A 20,201-nucleotide genomic window follows, 5' to 3' on the forward strand; every position below is an offset into this window, starting at 1 on the left:
TGGAACAAATGTGGAGGAGGAGGAAAAGTATGAAGTGAAAGGAGAGTGAAAAGGAGATGAAGGAAGAGAAAGAAAGAAAAAATAGTAGTAGTAGGAGGAGGAGGAGGAGACGTATGTGATATTAAGAGGAAGAGGATAAGTGAAGGAAGGAGGATGATAAGAATAAATGTGTTAAAGTAGAAGGAGGAGAAGCAGCAGCAGGAGGAGGAGGAGGAGGAGGAGGAGGAGGCAAAATCGTTTCTTAAAGGGAGGAAGAAAAGGAAGAAAGCAAAAGTTTGTTCTACACGTTCGAGAGAGAGAGAGAGAGAGAGAGAGAGAGAGAGAGAGAGAGAGAGAGAGAGAGAGAGAGAGAGAGAGAGAGAGAGAGAGAGAGAGAGAGAGAGAGAGAGAGAGAGAGAGAGAGAGAGAGAGAGAGAGAGAGAGAGAGAGAGAGAGAGTGCCTTCGATCGATAGATACCTTGTGATTTTTCTCTCTCTCACGACTATTTCGCTGGAAAATGCCGAATTGGAACCTACCTGAGAGAGAGAGAGAGAGAGAGAGAGAGAGAGAGAGAGAGAGAGAGAGAGAGAGAGAGAGAGAGAGAGAGAGAGAACGCGCAACAGGTGGGGTGACAACATGGTGGCGGAGGAGGAGGGTGAGGGGGGGAGGATGAGGAGGATGAGGAGGAGGAGCAGGAGAGGAAGAAGGAGGTGGAGGAGGAAGAGCTAATGGAGGTGATGGCTGGGGGGGACGGCGGCAAAAGTAAGGTAAAGCTGGGTGCACACGGTATAGCTGCGCGTGACCTCGGTGCTCATCTCTGTCGTCTTGGCCCTTGAGTCTGTGGTGGGAGAAAACCCATTAACCCGGTAGCTGCGGGGATCATGTTTCTTAAAGGCCCCTCTAAGCGAGAAAAACGAGAAAAAATCATCACTCACACAAACCATTTCATAATACTATATATCAATGCATTTGTGATCAGTTTATGCATCATCTGTTTTGGGGGGGTTATATCATGGCAGAAATTTGGCCCGTCACTGGTACACGGTAAAGCCACAAATTTGGCCCGTCGCTGGTACACGGTAAAGCCACAAATTTGGCCCGTCGCTGGTACACGGTAAAGCCACAAATTTGGCCCGTCGCTGCTACACGGTAAAGCCACAAATTTGGTCCGTCGCTGCTACACGGTAAAGCCACAAATTTGGTCCGTCGCTGCTACACGGTAAAGCCACAAATTTGGCCCGTCGCTGCTACATGGATAACCCGATTCAGGGCCAGTGTGATAATCCGGGTATCCACACTCTACCTTCCCCAAGTGTCATCAGGTAGTTAGTTATCGACCCGCCTGAACCGATGGGTGAGCTGCACGCCGACTGTCCGGGCAGGGATTCGAACCTCGGCCCGTTGATTCGTAGTTAAGGACGCTAACCACTGCACCACGGAGACGGAGGTGAAGATGGTGGTGGAGGTGGTGGTGAAAATTGAGTTAGAGGGGAAATTCGAAGTTAAAGTAGTAGTAGTAATAGTAGTAGTAGTAGTAGTAGTAGTAGTAGCAGTAGTAGTAGTAGTGGTGCAATTTTAAGTTTGAAATAATTACACACACAAACACACACACACACACACACACATGCACACGCTTCTTTGTGGTCTGGTATTGGAATCTTTGTTCTTCTTTAAACTTTGCTCTCTCTCTCTTCATACCTGGCATCAAAGGACCACCTGACTGATCAATTACCTGTCCCTATGAGAGAGAGAGAGAGAGAGAGAGAGAGAGAGAGAGAGAGAGAGAGAGAGAGAGAGAGAGAGAGAGAGAGAGAGAGAGAGAGAGAGAGAGAGAGAGAGAGAGAGAGAGAGAGAGAGAGAGAGAGAGAGAGAGAGAGAGAGAGAGAGAGAGAGAGAGAGAGAGAGAGAGAGAGAGAGAGAGTTAATCCATCCCGTTAAACCGATTCTGCTTTTGAAGTGTAAAATTAATAGTGAAATATATCCTTCATTTTTATTTGTGTTTAAAGGAAAAGGAAAGAAGGAAAGGAGGAAGGAGAGAAGGAAACAAAGCAGAGACAGAAAGAACTAGAGATAAAGCAAGTTAAAGACAGCCAAAGAAAGGAAGAAGAAGAAAAGAAAAAGGGAAAAAGAAAGGAAGAAAGAACTAGAGAGAGAGTTTGACAGATATAAAGAAAGAATTTGGAAAAGAAAAGAAAGAAAGAAAGAAGGAAAGCAAAGGAAGGTGCGGTAAAGACAAATATAAGAATAGAAATAAGAAAAGAGAAGAAAAAAAGAAGGGAAGAATAAAAGTTAGAGACAAAGATAAAGATAGAAAAAGGAAGAAAAGAGGAAGAAAGGAAGTTAAAAGCAAAGATAAAGAAGCAATAAAGAGAAGTAAGAAAGGAAAGAAAGAGAAAACAAGCAAGAGAAATAAAGACAGAAAAAGAAAAAAAAGCAACGAAGGAAGAAAAGTGAAAAAAAGAAGAAGAAAGCAAGTTAGACATACAAATATACATAAAAAAGGAGACAAACACAAGAGAAGAAACCGGCCCCCTCTGAGGATGGGACAAGTGCAGAAGCCACAATCAACGGCCAACGAGAAGGGAACCAGCGAAGGGTAAGACGGGACAACATCCACCTGTGTTTGCGTCTTAACAACGGGACCACAAACACTGAGACCCATACTCTCAGACATCCCGGGGCGAGCACACACACACATTTGATAAGGCTTTCGCAGAGGTTGTGTTAAAGTCGCGGCGCCCGAGTCTGAGGCGTGCATTATCGAGCTCCTGTTGTCACACGGCGTCTGATTTCGTGGATAAAATAAGACAGCCTGCGCATAGAGAAAAGTTGCTGGTATCATTAATAGGCAGAGATCAATGACGACTACCGTCTATTATAGTTGATTTTTAGCTTCAAATAAAAAAAAAATGTTACAGACAGTTGTTCTGTTATATTTAATTCCGTGGAGGCCAGCGCCTAAGCTATTTGATAAATATAAAATCAGCGACCTTATAAAGTAACAAAACACCTGTCTCAGGCCCGCAATTTTGGCTGATTTTTAGGGGGACTGGAGGGCATCACAGGTTCATTAATGGGGGGGGGGACCGCAAAGCGAGGATGCGCAAGTGGGGGAAATCTTTTGAAAGCAAGCACTTTTAGGGCCTTTTCAGGCCGATACAGAAAACATTTGGGGGGGTGTAGCCCCCTAGGTCCCCCAGAAATTACGGCCCTGTGTCTGCCACATTATCAGTTATTTGAAACTCAAACTCAATTATAATTTATAGTATTCTCTATCGTTCCCTGCATATTATTGACACCAATTTCCTGTGCGCGGGCTGTTATACCTAATCTATTATTCATGAAATCGGACACACCGTGTGACAACAGATTGCCAGAGCACGATAATGCACACGCCAGACATGAGCGCCGCGACTACAGTGTTCAGGGGTAGTCTTATGAGCCTGGTGACGGAATGACAAGGATTCTGCACCATGAACTTAAAAAAACACTCAGTAGAACCCGACTAATTTCCTTTGTGGCCTTGGGCTATATTTGCTGCAAGAGTCTAAAGCGTCTGAGAGTACGGGTCGTCTCCTCTGTCCTGTAACAGTTTTCTTGTATGTGTGTGTCAACAGTACTCCGTCTCTCTGCCTCGTGACAGCGTAGAGTTAGCAGCTGGCCCGATGGTTCTTTTTCAGAGCAATCATTAATCAGTTGCCAAAGAGAAGTGTTTGGTATGTGTTTTTTATGTTCTTTTTGGCTCATGTGGGTGAAAATAATTACATGAAGAGGATGAGGCTGTTTCCGTTTCATCGTGAGAATTGTTTTTTGTTTACTAGACTCGCTGGAGCGGACAAGAAAATAATTAAGTATATAGATGCAGAGACAGATTAACAAATAAACAGACATATAGACAGTTACAGATAAATTAAAAGACTGACAGACATAGACAAATAGATAGACAGGCAGTCATTTAAATAGAGAGCCTGGCAGATAGATCGACAGATAGATAAAGATACATAGACGGATACGATTAATATCTAAAGAAGCTTCACATGAAATTAATATATCACATCATCTCTGTATAATGAATTTGTGTTGATTTAGGGGGAAGGGCAATGAAGGAAAGGGAAGGGAAGAGTTGTGAAGGAAGGGAAGGGTTACAAAGAAAAGGGAAGGAAAGGAAAGGAAAGAAAAGGTTTGGGAAGGGAAAGGAGAAGAAGGGAAGGGAAGGGAAGGGAAAGGAAGAGAAGGATTACTAGGGGAAGAAAAGGGAAAGATTACGAAGAGAAGGGAAAGGAAGTGAAGGGAAGTGAAGGAAAAGGAAGGGAAGTACAAGGAAGGGAAGGGAAGGGAAGGGAAGGGAAGGGAAGGGAAGGGAAGGGAAGAGAATGGAAGGGAAGGGAAGGGAAGGGAGGGGAAGGGAAGGGAAGAGTTGTGAAGGAAGGGAAGGGAGGGACAGGGAAGGGAAGGGAAGGGAAGAATTGTGAAGGGAGGGAAGGGTTACAAAGAAAAGGGAAGGAAAGGAAAGGAAAGAAAAGGTTTGGGAAGGGAAAGGAAAGGAAGGGAAGAGAAGGGAAAGGAAGGGAAGAGTTCGTAAGGGAATGGAAGGGAATGGAAGTGATGGGAATGGTATGGAAGAGTGATGAAGGGATCGGCAGGGAAGGGAAGGACGAGGAAAGAATTGGGAAGGGAAGGGAAGAGAAGGGAAGGTAAAGGAAAGAAAGGGAAGGAAAAGGAAAGAAAGGGTTGGGAAGAGAAGGGAAGGGAAGGGAAGCGAAGGCAAGAGTAGGAAGGGATCAGCAGGGAAGGGAAGGGAAGGGAAGGGGTGAGAAGAAAAGGGAATTATAGGATTGGGAAAGGAAAGAAAGGGAAGGGAAGGGAAAGAAAGTGTTGGGAAGGAAAGGGAAGGAGAGGAAAAGAAAGGGAAGGAGAGGAAAGGAAAGGAAAGGAAATGAAAGGAAAGGAAACGAAAGGAAAGGAAAGTAAGCTAAAGGAAAGGAAAGGAAAGGGAAGGAAAGGGAAGGAAAGAAAAGTAAAGGGAAGGAAAGTAAAGGGAAGGAAAGTAAAGGTAAGGAAAGGAAAGGAAAGGAAAGAAAAGGAAAGGAAAGGGAAGGAAAGGAAAGGAAAGGTAAGGAAAGGAAAGGTAAGGAAAGGAGAGGAAAGGAAAGGAAAGGAGAGGAAAGGGAAGGAAAGGAAAGGAAAGGGAAGGAAAGGAAAGGAAAGGAGAGGAGAGGAAAGGGAAGGAAAGGAAAGGAAAGGAAAGGGAAGGAAAGGAAAGGAGAGGAAAGGGAAGGAAAGGGAAGGAAAGTAAAGTAAAGGCAAGGAAAGGAGAGGAAAGGAAAGGAAAGGGAAGGAAAGGGAAGGAAAGGCAAGGAAAGGAGAGGAAAGGGAAGGAAAGGGAAGGAAAGGAAAGTAAAGGCAAGGAAAGGAGAGGAAAGGGGAAGAAAGTAAAGTAAAGTAAAGGGAAGGAAAGGAAAGTAAAGGCAAGGAAAGGAGAGGAAAGGAAAGGAAAGGAAAGGGAAGGAAAGGAAAGGAAAGGGAAGGAAAGGAAAGGAAAGGCAAGGAAAGGAGAGGAAAGGGAAGGAAAGGAAAGTAAAGGTAAGGAAAGGAAAGGAAAGGGAAAGAAAGGGAAGGAAAGGAAAGGGAAGGAAAGGAAAGGAAAGGAAAGGAAAGGAAAGGGAAGGAAAGGAAAGTAAAGGCAAGGAAAGGAGAGGAAAGGAAAGGAAAGGAAAGGGAAGGAAAGGAAAGTAAAGGCAAGGAAAGGAGAGGAAAGGGAAGGAAAGGAAAGGAAAGGGAAGGAAAGGAAAGGAAAGGGAAGGAAAGGAGAGGAAAGGGGAGGAAAGGAAAGGAAAGGAAAGGGAAGGAAAGGAAAAGGAAGGGAAGGAAAGGAGAGGAAAGGAAAGGGAAGGAAAGGAAAGGGAAGGAAAGGAAAGGAAAGGGAAGGAAAGGGAAGGAAAGGAAAGGAAAGGAAAGGGAAGGGAAGGAAAGGAGAGGAAAGGAAAGTAAAGGCAAGGAAAGGAAAGGAAAGGGAAGGAAAGGAAAGGAAAGGGAAGGAAAGGAAAGGGAAGGGAAGGAAAGGAGAGGAAAGGAAAGGGAAGGAAAGGAAAGGCAAGGTAAGGAAAGGAAAGGGAAGGAAAGGAAAGGGAAGGGAAGGAAAGGAGAGGAAAGGAAAGGGAAGGAAAGGAAAGGGAAGGGAAGGAAAGGAGAGGAAAGGAAAGTAAAGGCAAGGAAAGGAAAGGAAAGGGAAGGAAAGGAAAGGGAAGGGAAGGAAAGGAGAGGAAAGGAAAGTAAAGGCAAGGAAAGGAGAGGAAAGGGAAGGAAAGGAAAGGGAAGGAAAGGGAAGGAAAGGAAAGTAAAGGCAAGGAAAGGAGAGGAAAGGAAAGGAAAGGGAAGGAAAGGGAAGGAAAGGGAAGGAAAGGAAAGTAAAGGCAAGGAAAGGGAAGGAAAGGAAAGTAAAGGGAAGAAAAGGAGAGGAAAGGGAAGGAAAGGGAAGGAAAGTAAAGTAAAGGGAAGAAAAGGAGAGGAAAGGGAAGGAAAGGGAAGGGCAGGGAATGGAAGGAAAGTAAGACCAGAAAAAGAGAAGAAAATGGTATTGATATAAATAAAGAAAAAGAGAAAATAAATATATAAAAATTAGCATCATGATAAACCTTGGCAAAACCCGCGTGGGAGAGCTGATCCAATTACCGTCATTATCATTATTATCATTATTATTATTTTAGCGATAATTAATACCTCAGTGACGTCATTCTCTCTCTCTCTCTCTCTCTCTCTCACTTTCCCTTCCCTTCCCTTTCCTTTTCCTTTCCTTCCTTTCCTTCCTATCCTCCTCTCCTTTCCCATCTCTTTCCTCCCCTTCCTTTTTCCTTCTTACCCTTCCCTTTCTCTTCCCTCCCATCCCTTCCTTTCTTTCCCATCTTCCCTTCTCCTCCTTTCCCTTACTTTTCCTTTCCTTTCTTTCCTTCCCATCCTTCCCCTCCCTTCCCATCTCTTTCCTTCCCTTCCTTTCTCCTTACCCTTCCCTTTTTCTTCCCTCCAATCCCTTCCTTTCTTTCCCATCCTCCCTTCCCCTCCTTTCCCTTCTCCTCCCTTTCCTTACTTTTCCTTCCTTCACTTCCCTTTCGTTTCCCTCCCTTCTCTTTTCATTCCTTTCCTTTTCTTTTTCCTTTCATTCAATTCCATTTCCTTCCCTTCCCTTCCCTTTTCTTTCCTATCCTTCCCTTCTCGTCCCTTTCACTTTCTCTTCCCTTCTCGTCCCTTCCTCCTTCCCTTTCCTTCCTTTTCTTCCCTTCCTTCCCCCTTTCTTTCCCTTCCATTCCCTTCCTAATCCAAACCCTTACTAACTCCTACGTTTTGGGGCTACTGGCTTTACTGGGGGCTAAATGGACTACTGGGGGCTATGATGGCTAATTGGGGAACTGGGGACTACTGGGGGGGCTGGGGGGGGGCTGGGGACAGGGATAAATGTAGCCCCATCAGTAGAAAAGACAGCAGGGGCGGGAGAGTCATATGTCATAGGAAGGGCTGGGACGGGAGATAATTGTGTGTGTGTGTGTGTGTGTGTGTGTGTGTGTGTGTGTGTGTGTGTGTGTGTGTGTGTGTGTGTGTGTGTGTGTGTGTGTGTGTGTGTGTGTGTGTGTTGTTCTTCAGACTATTATCATCTTTTTCCTCCTTATTTTGAGCATTCGAAATCTGCTATTCTGTTCTTTTTTTTTCGCCTCCCAAGCATCACCTGTTCCTCGGTCTTCTATTTCCGTTTCCGCCTCGTAAACAACACCCTTTCACCTTTAAGCAACACCAGCTTTTCTTCTTTATTTTCGTTTTCATATCATCAGCACCACCTTTTCTTCCTATCCTCCTCTCCCTTCCCATCTCTTTCCTTCCCTTCCCTTTCTCTTCCCTCCCATCCCTTCCTTTCTTTCCCATCTTCCCTTCTCCTCCTTTTCCTTACTTTTCCTTTCCTTCCTATTCTCCCCATCCCTTCCCATCTCTTTCCTTCCCTTCCTTTTTCCTTCCTACCCTTCCCTTTCTCTTCCCTCCCATCCCTTCCTTTCTTTCCCATTTTCCCTTTTCCTTACTTTTCCTTTCCTTCCTATTCTCCCCATCCCTTCCCATCTCCTTCCTTCCCTTCCTTTTTCCTTCTTACCCTTCCCTTTCTCTTCCCTCCCATCCCTTCCTTTCTTTCCCATCTTCCCTTCCCCTCCTTTCCCTTCTCCTCCTTTTCCTTACTTTTCCTTTCCTTCCTTTCATTCCTGTCCTCCCTTCCCTTTCCATCAGCGCCACCTTTTCTTCGTCCTTATTTCCGTTTTCACATCATCAGCACCACCTTTTAACGTCCCCTCCCACAACATATGGAACCAGTTTCTCCGTTTACCGCCTCACAAGCACCACCTTTTCTCCTCTCTAGTAAAAAGGAAACCTGTATTATATTCGTTTCGTTTCCTCCTCATAAGCACCACCTTTTTACATCCCTTCCTTCAACATACGAACCTTCTATATTCCTCTGTTAAGGTTTTCGCCTCACAAACATCATCTTTTCTCCTCTACAGCAAACGCAACCTGTACTTTAATTTTCCGTTGTCCCTTCATGAGGGTAGCGACCCCCGGCCCCTGATGTCTTAAGCCCCCCCTAACCTCTTATAAGCTAATGCAGGCGTGGATCCAGGAAAAAGGTTTTGGCTGCCCGATTGTTGAAGTGTCCGACAAAATTGCCTACCACACAATTCGGAATGTCCCGCGAGTTTTGTTGTTACAGCCGCAGCGCGCTTTTGAGGTAGTTTTCCTGTATCCGCTCAGGACCATAGGGGCCCCCCCCCCCCCTTGGATCCGCCAGTGAGTTAATGGGGTACCTCTTTGGCAGATATGATGGGATTTGATGGGGAAAGTGGAATTCAGTTCATTACAGTGGTGGCTAAAGCGGTGGGATCCTCTGTGTTCTATTGTGTCTCCGCTGTGTTGGGGACAGGAAGATGGATGCCCATTCTCTCCGAAAAGCTCAAAGAAAACTTATACTTCAGTAGGAAAGACACATTAATTAATCATGATGGGAGAGGAAGCCGTGTAGTCCCCCAATTAATGCGGAAAGCCCCCAAAACCTAGTGGGGTACCTTTTTGGCTGAATGGTAAAGGAGTGGATTCCCGTCTGGCCGGTCGCGGGTTCAATCCCCGGCCCCGGTAACATATTTCATCCTTTCCGGGTCTGGATTAATTACTCGTGTGTTTCGTGACAGGCAAAGGTCGTGTGGACGATGGGAACGTGGAATTCTGGTATTACATGAGCACCCTTTGTCGTACCTCACGAAGCACCACCTCTTTGCTTTCACTCACGTCCTCACTCCCCTCGTCGGGCGGCGCGGGGGGAGTGGCTGCCATCTTTAAATGCCGCGCCCTTTAATCAGCTGTGACCCTTTAAAACTACCTTTCCGTTTTCGCCTCGTAAACACCACCTCTCCACCCCGCTAACCACCACCTCGCTAACCCCTGCACCATGCTTCCTCTTTTTTTTCTTTTTTTTTCTTCTCTTTTTCCTCTTCTTTCTCTTTTTTTCTTCTTTTTTCAACTTTTTTGCTCTTTCTTCTTTTTCTTCTTCTTCTTCTTCTTCTTCTTCTTCTTCTTCTTCTTCTTCTTCTTCATCCTCTTCTTCTTGTGGCCTGTATCCCTTTGTATCGCTTCGTAGGTCTTCCTCCTCCTTTTGATCCTTTCGTCTGCTTAATCACACACTTAAGCTACAGTCACACTGACTTTACGACCTGCTAACGTCCACCCGCGACCCCAAAATGCTGTGATTCACACCCACCGCTCCCCGACCGCATAGGTGGCAAAGTAGTCGTGCAACCGAACGGCTATCGGTGGTCGTTTAGTGTCCGTCCAGTGGGTGGCCGGACGGCGACCATGGTAAGATTCACACCTTGACCTCACACCTGGAGTCAAGCCAAGACGCCCACCATAATCCGAGAGGTGACCGACAGGCAAGGACCAGTAGGCGTCCTGTCGCAATGAGGACGGCGACCTCCCTCAACGACCTGCAGCTGACGTGTTACAGTATATAATATTATCACCCAGTTATATTACATATCTCATTCTTATTACTGTAAATTATTTGTGAAAAAATAGCTACTTATAAAGGTAATGAAAGTATTTTGTGCTTCACTGCAGCAAAAAACGGATATTTGTGACCCCCCCCCCCCTATGTGCCGCAGACATGCAAAATGTGCTCCAAGCAAATCTTGGTTTAACATGTTGTTAGTATGTATGTTACATTATATTCGTTCTAAAGCATTTCCATCACCCTGGGCAGAGCAGAAGATTAAATTAACAGTTCTTTTTGAAATGGATAAAAGCCATTAGCTCTACAGACTCTCATTGTTACTGCTGTGCACATCATGTCCTGCAGCAATTTATTTTGTTTAGGCAGAGGTGACCCATACACATTTGGCCGTGTGCTTGACCTGTGGAGCAGGTTGAGTCGGGACGGTGCTTGGACGGGCTGAGGGGCGTGGGACGTCACTGCTCAAGAATGTACCTCATTCTCGGGCAAGGGTGGTTTGATCTGCCACCGGTCGCCGCACAACTCGCCGTGTGGTGGAAGGCCGGACGTCGACCACGGCCAATGACAGATGAAAAGTGGACGGCGAACATCAGCGACCTCCTACTATATGACGGCAACCAGACGGCGTCCGCTTGCCATCCGGTCGCCGTGCAACAGTTAATGGTCACCTGTCGGCCACCGGTGGCAGTCCGCTTGCCGTCCAGACGCAGTCCATTCGGCCACCGGACGGCAACCCTTTTTACGACCGGCAGCGACCTGAGAGGTCGGCTTGAGGTTTTAGAGCTGCACCTAAAGCCTCCAGCTGACGTTTTCGGTCGCACGGCGGACGGAGACACATGACGATCGCACGCACGACCATGTGAGACCTCACGTGACCTGCAGGTCGCTGGAGGTCGTCAGTAGGTCGTAAAGCCAGTGTGCCTGGGCCTTTAGCTTCCCAACAGCGTCACTCCACTTATCTTCCTCTCACCACAAACAACTAGAGCACTGAAGTTTCACACATTCACTCATTTTCCTGGTCGATTCACCAATTGTTCTCTATCCTCTTCCTTCGTCCCTCTCAAAACTTTAACCCGTCCGCTGCGATTGGCACGAATTTGGCTTTCACTGAACCTGATAATGTATAGTCCCAGGTCTTTCTCTGCCTCTGTAGTAGATAGTGGAGTGCTTCCCATGTGGTGTTGGTATGCTGGATATCACCTCGCAAGATGCATGACTTTACATTTTTCTTCATTGTATTGTAGCAGCCAATTTTTGTTCCATTCCTGTAGCTTGGTGATGTCTTCTTGCAGGACATCAGCGGTCAAGGTGTTAAAGGTGTTGTGCCCCTTTCTCCGAGCACTGTGTGAGGAACCCTTTTGCTAGTTATAAAATTGATCTTTCCGTTTCCTTTCTGCCTCCATCCAGCCCTAACACCGTACAGATTGTCCCCATAACTTCTTGTCTTGTCTCAGTAATATATCCGCCACCTTTCATCTTTCCGTTTTCCCCTCATATGCACCACCTCTTCACCCACTAACCACCACCTTTTCACCCCAGCAGCAAACGAAACATGTTATATTTTCACCATCTCTCCGTTTCCTCTCATAAACACCACCTTCTTTTCCTCTGACTAACCTCGTACCCCATTCCTCTTTACCCATTACTGCCACTACTGAAGCCATCAATTTCCTCTCTGCTTCTCATAGTTTCTGCATTCCTCTGTTCTACTTCCTTCTCTCCTGTCCTGCAGCCACACCTCTGGGCGCGTATTCTCAAACACTTCAGGGCTTATACATACATTTGATAGGGCTTTCGCACAGGTTGTGGGTATTTCGATGGGGGGTTTTACGAGCATAGTAATAGTTTGACAAGGCTTTTGCATCATGAACGTGAAAACACTCATAAGAACCCGACTAATGCCCTTTGTGGCCTCTAGAAATATTTGTTGTGAGAGCCGAAAACGTCTAAGAACACGGGCCATTGACTTCCGTGGCTGGGTGGGTTCGTGGTCTTGCTTCAAACAGTGGCTGGCTGCCCCAGTCTCCCACGCGTCAGGTCACTCATGGTTTTTACTTCCTCCTGTACCGCTCCAGTGCTGACTTCCCATTTACTCCCTCCTGCCATTTGTCCTTACTGCTTTGCTATCAGTTTTTCTCTTTATGCCTCCAAGTTTTTTCTCTTTTTCCACTTCTCTAATTCTTTCCTCCAGGTAGACTTATTATAATTATCATGTCATATTCCCTTTGCCCATTTTCTTCACTGAGCTTTTCTATTTTCTTGAGCAAAATTAGTTTGCCTTTTACCAGTCTTTCCATGAAAGTACGCCATCCAGTGTGTCCTTTCAAGGCCCCCACACACTGCCAGTCATGATCGCGCAATCATGACTGAGTTATTACATCGTGTGTGGGCATGACTGAAAGATTGCGCGAATGACTGAGCAAAATCTGACGGTGTAGAATTTTTAGCACCAATCATGATGATTGCACAATCACGACTGACAGATTGTGCAGCATGCAGTCCGCCAGGAACCGGAGAGTGGTGGACAACCTTTGTCTTGTTAGTGCTGCGTCCCTCATCGTGGTATCTTCTTCCCGTATTAAAGGCGTAAATAACTAATTTCACCATATCAAGAAATGTTTCTCAATCCTTGGGTTAAAAAAATAAAATCTTGTAGCCAGCAGATGTTTTTCCCTCAGTAAGTTTTCGTGGTTAGAGCGGTTTCTTTCCCCATGCCAAAGCTTCATCCACGACTTTCTTTTCCTTTTCCTTCGTTCCCAGCCCTCGAGAACAAGGATGATGACAACGCTAGCGGACGTCTTGCTCATGTCTACTTGATGTGTCTCTGACGATAACTGAGAATTGCAGTCTCAGTACAATAACCGCCACCTTCCATATTTCCGTTTTCCCCTCACAACACCGCCTCTCCACTCCGCTAACCATCACCTTTCATATTTCCGTTTTCCACCACCTTTCATATTTCCGTTTTCCCTCACAATAACCACCACCTTTCATATTTCCGTTTTCCCCTCACAACACCGCCTCTCCACTCCGCTAACCGCCACCTTCCATATTTCCGTTTTCCAACACCTTCCATATTTCCGTTTTCCTCACAACACAACACCTTTCATATTAACCAACACCTTCCATATTTCCGTTTTCCCCTCACAACACCGCCTCTCTATCCCGCTAACCAACACCTTTCATATTTCCGTTTTCCCCTCACAACACCAAATTCCAGTTTTCCCTCACAAGCACCACCTCTCCACTCCGCTAACCACCACCTTTCATATTTCCGTTTTCCCCTCACAAGCACCAAATCTCCACTCCGCTAACCACCACCTTTCATATTTCCGTTTTCCCCTCACAAGCACCACCTCTCCACCCCGCTAACCAACACCTTACATATTTAACCACCACCTTTCATATTTCCGTTTTCCTCACAACAAACCACCACCTTTCATATTTCCGTTTTCCCCTCACAACACCGCCTCTCCACTCCGCTAACCAACACCTTCCATATTTCCGTTTTCCCCTCACAACACCAAATCTCCACTCCGCTAACCAACACCTTCCATATTGCACCAAATTAACCAACACCTTTCATATTTCCGTTTTCCCCTCACAAGCACCAAATCTCCACTCCGCTAACCAACACCTTTCATATTTCCGTTTTCCCCTCACAACACCAAATCTCCACTCCGCTAACCAACACCTTCCATATTTCCGTTTTCCCCTCACAAGCACCAAATCTCCACTCCGCTAACCAACACCTTTCATATTTCCGTTTTCCCCTCACAACACCGCCTCTCCACTCCGCTAACCAACACCTTTCATATTTCCGTTTTCCCCTCACAAGCACCACCTCTCCACTCCGCTAACCACCACCTTTTCACCCCCGCAGCAAAAGAAATCTGCCCTTCCGTCACCCCGACTTCTCCGATGACCAGATTCGACAACTGACAGACATCGGAAGATCCTACCGCTCCTCCTCCTCCGTGGCGTCCAAGCGGTCAACCTCCCGCCCCCCGTCAGGATGTTCCTCCCCCATCCTCTCCCCCACCATCCAGGTACACGGGGGGGAGGGGGCAGGCTGGGGGGTATAGAAGAGAGTGGGAGGGAGGGAGGTAGGGGGTGGGTGGGGTGAGGGAGGGGTGGGTTGTCTTGCTTTGTTTTGTATCTCTCTCTCTCTCTCTCTCTCTTTTCGCAAATTATAAATATAGATTACAACATCAAAATCAACAACAAAATTAATACGTAATAATAATAATAATAATAATAATAATAATAATAATAATAATAATAATAATAATAATAATAATAATAATAATAATAATAGTTAAAATAATTCACTTTCTTTCGTTTCCTTTTCTTCCTTCCTTCCTTCCTTCCTTCCTTCCTCCTCCACCTCCCCCTTCCCCCTCTTCCACTTTCCTCCTCCTCTCTTTTTTTTCCTGTCTTCTTCCTCCCTCCTCCCTTACCGTTGTTTTCCCTCCTCTCCTCTTCCACTCCTCTCCCTCTCTCCCCTTCCCTTCTGTCCTTCTTCCTTTACCATCCCATCCCCTCCCTGTTCTTCCCCTTCCCTTCACCTCCCTTTCCTTCCACCCTTCCTCCCTTCCCCTCCCTTCCTTCCCACGTTACTCCTATACTCACCCTTCCTTTTCTTTCCCCTTCCCACCCTTCCCTTCCCTTCCCTCTCCTTCCCTTCCACGTTTCGCCCGTACCCTCCCTTCCTCCTTTATTCTTTCCCTACCCCCCTCCTCCTCCTCTTCTTACCCCCCTCCTCCTCCTCTTCTTATCCCCCTCCCCTCCCCTCCCCTCCCCTCCCCTTCTTTTCTCTTCTCTTCTCTTCTCTTCTCGTCTCGTCTCTTTCCTTTCCTTTCCTTCCGTTTCCTTCCCATCTCTTCCCATCCCTTCCCTTCCTTCCTTTCCTTCCCTCCTCTCCTCTCCTACTTAACCTCTTCCCACCCTCCTCCCTCCCCTGTCTTTCCCTCCGTCCTCCTCGTCCCCACCCTTCCCTTCTGCAGCGCCTCCGCACGGAAGGGTTCCCGCCTCTGGCACGCTGCGGCTCGGACCCCCTGCTGCACGGCGCGCCCCAGCAGCACGCCATGAACACGGGCTCCCTGCCGGCTGACCTCCTCCCTCCCGCCCCCTCCTCCCCCTCTCCCACGCCGCGACCCTCCCACCAGGTGAAGGTAGTAGAGATAGTAGTAGTAGTAGGAGGAGGAGGAGGAGTGGTAGTGGTAGTGGTAGTAGTAGTAGTAGTAGTAGTAGGAGTGGTAGTGGTAGTAGTAGTAGTAGTAGTAGTAATAGTAGTAGTAGTAGTGTTTGTGTGTAAAAAAAATAGAAAATAAACATGTGGAATATCAGTGAACTTAAGTATTAGTGTATTTGATGCATCATTCTGTGGTGGTATTAGGGAAAAAATACATACAGTGGGAATGGACTGAAGATGACATAAGAACAATCTTCATCCTTGTCCTATTTCTGATATATGCAGATTTGTGTTTATATATGTATGCCTCTATAAATTATCTAATCCCACCCAACCAGCACCAGCACCACCACCACCACCACCCGCGCCGCCACCACCACCACCGGGACCACAGAAGCATGGACGCCGCCGCTAGAGGTCAGTGGTGAGGTGTCAGGTCAAGTCAGGTCAGGTCAGGTTGGGTTAGGAGAAGTAAGGTAAGGTTAAGTAAAGTAACGATAGTTCGGGTTACATAAATTATTATTATTATTATTATTATTATTATTATTATTATTATTATTATTATTATTATTATCATTATTATTATTATTATTAGGATAGGTCGGGTAATATCAGGTCAAGTTAGGTGAGGTTAGGCCATTTAAGGTTAGATAAGGTCAGGTTAGGTCAGATCAAATAAGGTAAGGTAAAGTAATGTAAGGATAGGTCGGGTAATATAAGGTCAAGTTAGGTGAAGTTAGGCCATTTAAGGTTAGGTAAGGCCAGGTAAGGTTAGATCAGGTACGGTAAGGTTAGGTTAGGAGAGGTAATGTATGGTTAAGTAAAACAAGCATAGGTCAGGTCAGGTTAGGAAAGGTGAGGTAATATCAGGTCAAATAAGGTTAAGTCATGGAAGGTAAGGTAAGGTCAGGTTAGGTCAGATCAGGTAAGGTAAGGTTAAGTAAAGTAAGGATAGGTCAGGTTAGATTAGGAAAGGAAAGGTAATATCAGGTCAAGTGAGGTAAAGTTAAGTCATGTAAGGTAAGATAAGGTCAGGTTAGGTCAGATCAGGTAAGGTAAGGTAAAGTTAGGTAAAGTAAGGTCAGGTAAAGGTGGATAAGTTTGCATGTGTTACGATTAGGGAGCAGACAAAGGTTGAAGATATTCTAATAACGATTCAGAATGACAAATGGACCTGGACAGAGGGGAAGATGTCCAGGGGGGAGTTCGTCAGGGGATGAAAGGTCAAGGGGGGAATGTCATATACTCGGGCAGGTCACTTCATGCGTGGAACTGATAACAGACGGACAACCAGAGTAGGGGATTGGCGACCAAATAATTGTAAAAGTCAGGGCAGACAGAGGACCAGGTGGAGAGGTGGGATTATTAGAACCTTTGCCACGGCAGGATGGAGGACACTGACGCCAGACAGAGGACCAGGTGGAGAGGTGGGGTTAGAACCCTTGCCACGGCAGGATGGAGTACACTAACGCCAGACAGTGAACTAGGTGGTGAAGTGGAGTTAGAACCTTTGCCAGGGCTGGATGAAGTGCACTGACACTAGACAGAGGACCAGGCGGAGATGTGGAGCTAGAACCTTTGCCGGGGCAGGATGAAGTACACTAACACCAGACAGAGGACCAGGTGGAGAGATGGAGTTAGAACCTTTGCTGGGGCAGGATGGAGTACACTAACACCAGACAGAGGACCAGGTGGAGAGGTGGAATTAGAACCTTTGCCGGGCAAGATGAAGTACACTAACACCAGACGGAGGACCAGGTGGAGAGGTGGAATTAGAACCTTTGCCGGGGCAGGATGAGTACACTAACACCAGACAGAGGACCAGGTGGAGAGGTGGAATTAGAACCTTTGCCGGGCAGGATGGAGTACACTAACACCAGACAGAGGACCAGGTGGAGAGGTGGAGTTAGAACCTTTGCCGGGGCAGGATGGAGTACACTAACATTAGACAGAGGACCAGGTGGAGAGGTGGGATTAGAACCTTTGCCACGGCAGGATGGAGTACACTGACGCCAGACAGAGGACCAGGTGGAGAGGTGGGGTTAGAACCTTTGCTACGGCAGGATGGAGTACACTGACGCTAGACAGAGGACCAGGTGGAGAGGTGGGGTTAGAACCCTTGCCACGGCAGGATGGAGTACACTAACGCCAGACAGTGATCCAGGTGGTGAAGTGGAGTTAGAACCTTTGCCGGTGCAGGATGAAGTGCACTGACACTAGACAAAGGACCAGGTGGAGATGTGGAGTTAGAACCTTTGCCAGGGCAGGATGGAGTACACTAACACCAGAAAGAGGACCATGGTGGAGTGGTGGAATTAGAACCTTTGCCGGGGCAGGATGGAGTACACTAACACCAGACAGAGGACCAGGTGGAGAGATGGAGTTAGAACCTTTGCCGGGGCAGGATGGAGTACACTAACACCAGACAGAGGACCAGGTGGAGAGATGGAGTTAGAACCTTTGCCAGGGGAGGATAGAGAACACTAACACTGGACAGAGAAGTGGAGGACGTTGGGAAAGGCCTTGATCCTGCAGTTGAATAGCATTGGCTGATGATGATGATGGTGATAGTGATGAACTTATGTATCACCTTCTTTTATGAGAACATGAAAAAGCATAAGATTATTCCTTTCCTCCTCTTCCTCTTCCCTTTCCTTTTCCTCCTCCTCCTCTTCCTCATTATGGACATGCGCCTCCTCTGCTTCCCACGCACAGTATGATCTTCCTCCGTCTCTTCATTAGCACACAGTCCCTCCTTAATTTCCCTCCTCCTCCTCCTCCTCCTCCTCCTCCCTTTCTTTCAAATTTTTGCTTGCTCCCATTTTTCATTTTTCTCGTCCTCCTCACCGCAGCGTGCGATCATGTCGCGAGTAATGCCGACCGAAACACTCTCTTTGTCATTCACGCGGGCACAAATGACGTAAGGAAAACCCGTTCTGAGGAAATGCTTGAAAAATACTGCCGCATGATCAAGCAGTATATATAAGGAGAAAGTCCACCGTGGATTAAAATTGCATCTATGGTCATGAATAATTTATATGTTGTATATATTAGTACCTTTCTTATCATATGAAAATTTCAAGCTGATCAGAGGAAATGAAAAATTAAGAAAATTAGTTTTCCTTGTTTTTATGAACATTTTGAATTGATTTTTCTCAGCCATTCTTTTACTGACTTTCTTGTGACATGCACATCTGATAATTCACTGTTATTCTAACAATTTGTTAAAATGTTTTTTTGAAAACTGTTTTGGTCAATCTGTAAAAAAAAATTATTTTATTTTTGAAATTTTTTGGAAAATTTTTCCATATATCGAAACTATGCCGTTTTTCAAAAAATAAAAAATAAAAAAAATATTGAAAACTTTTACTACAATATATGATCTTGTATGTCCTAAAGTTTCATGAAAATCGTGCAGAAAGTAAAACCAAAAAAATATTTTATGTTCATTTTGTACTAGTTTTGAGAAAAACGCGATTAAAGTTTTGCTAAAGTTTTTCGGCCCAGTGAAGGTACTATACTGTCAATGCTACTTTCATATGAATTTTATGAGACCAGTAATCACATATCAGTGAGTGCATAAAAGGATCAGGAACCTTGTCCCCCCCTTATAAAGGTTTTAATCGCTCAAAGGTGAGGGTGTCAGGGCGCGCCACGCCCCTCATTGTTGCAAGGTTCGATCAGTGCTCTCCTGGTGCATAGCTATCGTTTGGAATTCCCTTGTCTGTCTGCCTCTTCTTTTTTATTGTCTTCTTCGGTGTAATGCTTCTCTTTTCTCCCATATATAATAGGGCCTAGATGGTATTCGACCCCAGCCCGTCATGGCGCACGCAAGTGTTTTATATTGGCGCCATCTTTCCTTGGCTCATGCTCCTCCGGAGCTCGTTCTTGATTCACTTGGACGGTTTCCTCTAGAGTCCAGGTTGATGGGTGGTCTTCAGGACAGCATGTGGGTAGTTTCAAGCCACTCGGCGGTGACTGAAGAATCCCAGGTGGTAGCGGCGGATTCGAACCCGCGTCGTCCATAACGCGGTGAATGCGGGGCCCGCACGCTAACCATTTAGCCACCGCCTACCCAAATTGTGTTCCAAAACTGTTACATGGGTTACAAACTTCACCCTGAAGATTGCTGCATGTTTGATTTTTCAACATTTATTCCATACTTTGGCATGCCAGCTAATGTGCCGCAGTCAGCGTGCCACGCCCACTCAGTAGCCATTTAAGTCTCCTCGCTATTGGCATTTAAATTTATGACTAACTGAAAAAAAAATCTACCATTAGAAAGCCAAAGTATAGAGTGTTGCCGTAGACCATATAACTTAATTTCGTATTTTTTGAAAATTATTTTCATATTTTCACAGAGGACGAAAAACGAATGCCAGTAACATCATAATCTCAGGAATCCTCCCGAGAGTCGGTGCCGAACCTAATTTTTACAGTAAGGCCTTCAGCACGAACAACAGACTTCAGCCCCTTTGCTCACAAGAAAACGTCCAGTTCATTTACTTGTGGAACAATTTTTAAAACGATTCGGACTTGTTCCTTGCCGATGGCATCCACTTAAACCCTGTTGGAGCAGCCCGTTTCGGGAAGCTGCTCTGTGACCAAGTGGCTCTTCGAAAGCCAACAAACGCCAATGTGAGGGAGCACTCAACCCGCGCAGCCTCCGACTCGAAGCATATTAAAGCTTGCTATATAAACGCTCGTAGAATACGTAACAAATTTGAAGACTTAGAAGCACTCATAGCTACAAATCATTATCACATCATCGGAGTCACAGAATCTTGGATTGACACTTCAAATAGAGATTTCATTGCAGAATGTAGATTACCGGGTTATACGATTTTTAGTCACGAAAGAGAGAACAGACAGGGTGGAGGCGTTATCTTATGCATCCACAACTCTAACCATCCAGTATCCGTGAAAACAGATATTATAACCAATGTGGACACGGTCTTCATTGAAATTAAAAACAAGTCTCGTGAACTAGTAGT

The 20,201-nt window shown here is 46.0% G+C and overlaps 1 protein-coding gene across 1 annotated transcript in view; it reads left to right on the forward strand.

Annotated features, from left to right (window-relative positions):
- The first annotated feature begins 1,989 nt into the window (after positions 1-1,989).
- LOC126999281 (uncharacterized) overlaps positions 1,990-20,201 on the forward strand; it is a 36,093-nt gene continuing 17,881 nt past the window's right edge. The window contains exons 1-4 of the mRNA XM_050861686.1: positions 1,990-2,576; positions 13,897-14,062; positions 15,020-15,181; positions 15,546-15,624. Of these exons, the coding sequence (XP_050717643.1) occupies positions 2,521-2,576; positions 13,897-14,062; positions 15,020-15,181; positions 15,546-15,624 (463 nt within the window). The 5' untranslated portion in view covers positions 1,990-2,520. The remainder of the gene's footprint in view (positions 2,577-13,896; positions 14,063-15,019; positions 15,182-15,545; positions 15,625-20,201) is intronic.

This window comes from Eriocheir sinensis, chromosome 16 (genome assembly GCF_024679095.1).
Source record: "Eriocheir sinensis breed Jianghai 21 chromosome 16, ASM2467909v1, whole genome shotgun sequence".
NCBI lineage: Eukaryota > Metazoa > Arthropoda > Malacostraca > Decapoda > Varunidae > Eriocheir > Eriocheir sinensis.